Genomic DNA, 602 nt, shown 5'->3' on the forward strand with positions numbered 1-602 from the left:
AAAGCCCGCACCCTGCGGCGCATCCCCCGCATGGTGCTGGTGGTGGTGGCAGCCTTCATCATCTGCTGGACGCCCATCCACATCTTCGTCATCGTCTGGACGCTGGTGGACATAGACAAGAAGAACCCCTACGTGGTGGCCAGCCTGCATTTCTGCATCGCCCTGGGTTACACCAACAGCAGCCTCAACCCCGTCCTTTACGCTTTCCTGGATGAGAATTTCAAGAGGTGTTTCCGCGAGTTTTGCCTGCCTTTCCGCGCCCGCGGGGACCAGAACAGCTTCTCCCGCGCCAGGACCACCACGCGGGAGCGCGTCTCCACCTGCGCCCCTTCCGAAACCCTCAACAAGCCGGCATGACTAGACGCGGGCAGCCTCGAGCGGGGCTGCCGGGGCCGCAGCGGGGACGACCCGCGCTCAGAAGTGACCCAGGTCACCACCACGGAGCTTTAGCAGAGCAGCGGCCCTGGGGGCTGCTCGGTAATGCCACAGGGTTTATATTCAGACAACAGCGAGGGACTGTGAAGAATTATTTTATTTTTTTTCCATCCTGGAGAACCAGGGATGGTGGATTCAGGACTCAGCAGGCAAGAGGGGAAAGGCTC

At 60.5% G+C, this 602-nt stretch overlaps 1 protein-coding gene across 1 annotated transcript in view; it reads left to right on the plus strand.

The window, feature by feature from the left end:
- Window positions 1-386, plus strand: part of OPRD1 (opioid receptor, delta 1) — a gene marked incomplete at its 5' end in the record, with an annotated part of 1,482 nt that extends 1,096 nt beyond the window's left edge. Inside the window, 1 exon segment of the mRNA XM_009876964.1 lies at window positions 1-386. This exon segment is cut by the window's left edge and continues 34 nt beyond it. Within this exon segment, the coding sequence (XP_009875266.1) occupies window positions 1-357 (357 nt within the window).
- Window positions 387-602: the final 216 nt, after the last annotated feature.

The sequence above is a fragment of the Apaloderma vittatum genome, unplaced genomic scaffold (assembly GCF_000703405.1).
Source record: "Apaloderma vittatum isolate BGI_N311 unplaced genomic scaffold, ASM70340v1 scaffold29869, whole genome shotgun sequence".
NCBI lineage: Eukaryota > Metazoa > Chordata > Aves > Trogoniformes > Trogonidae > Apaloderma > Apaloderma vittatum.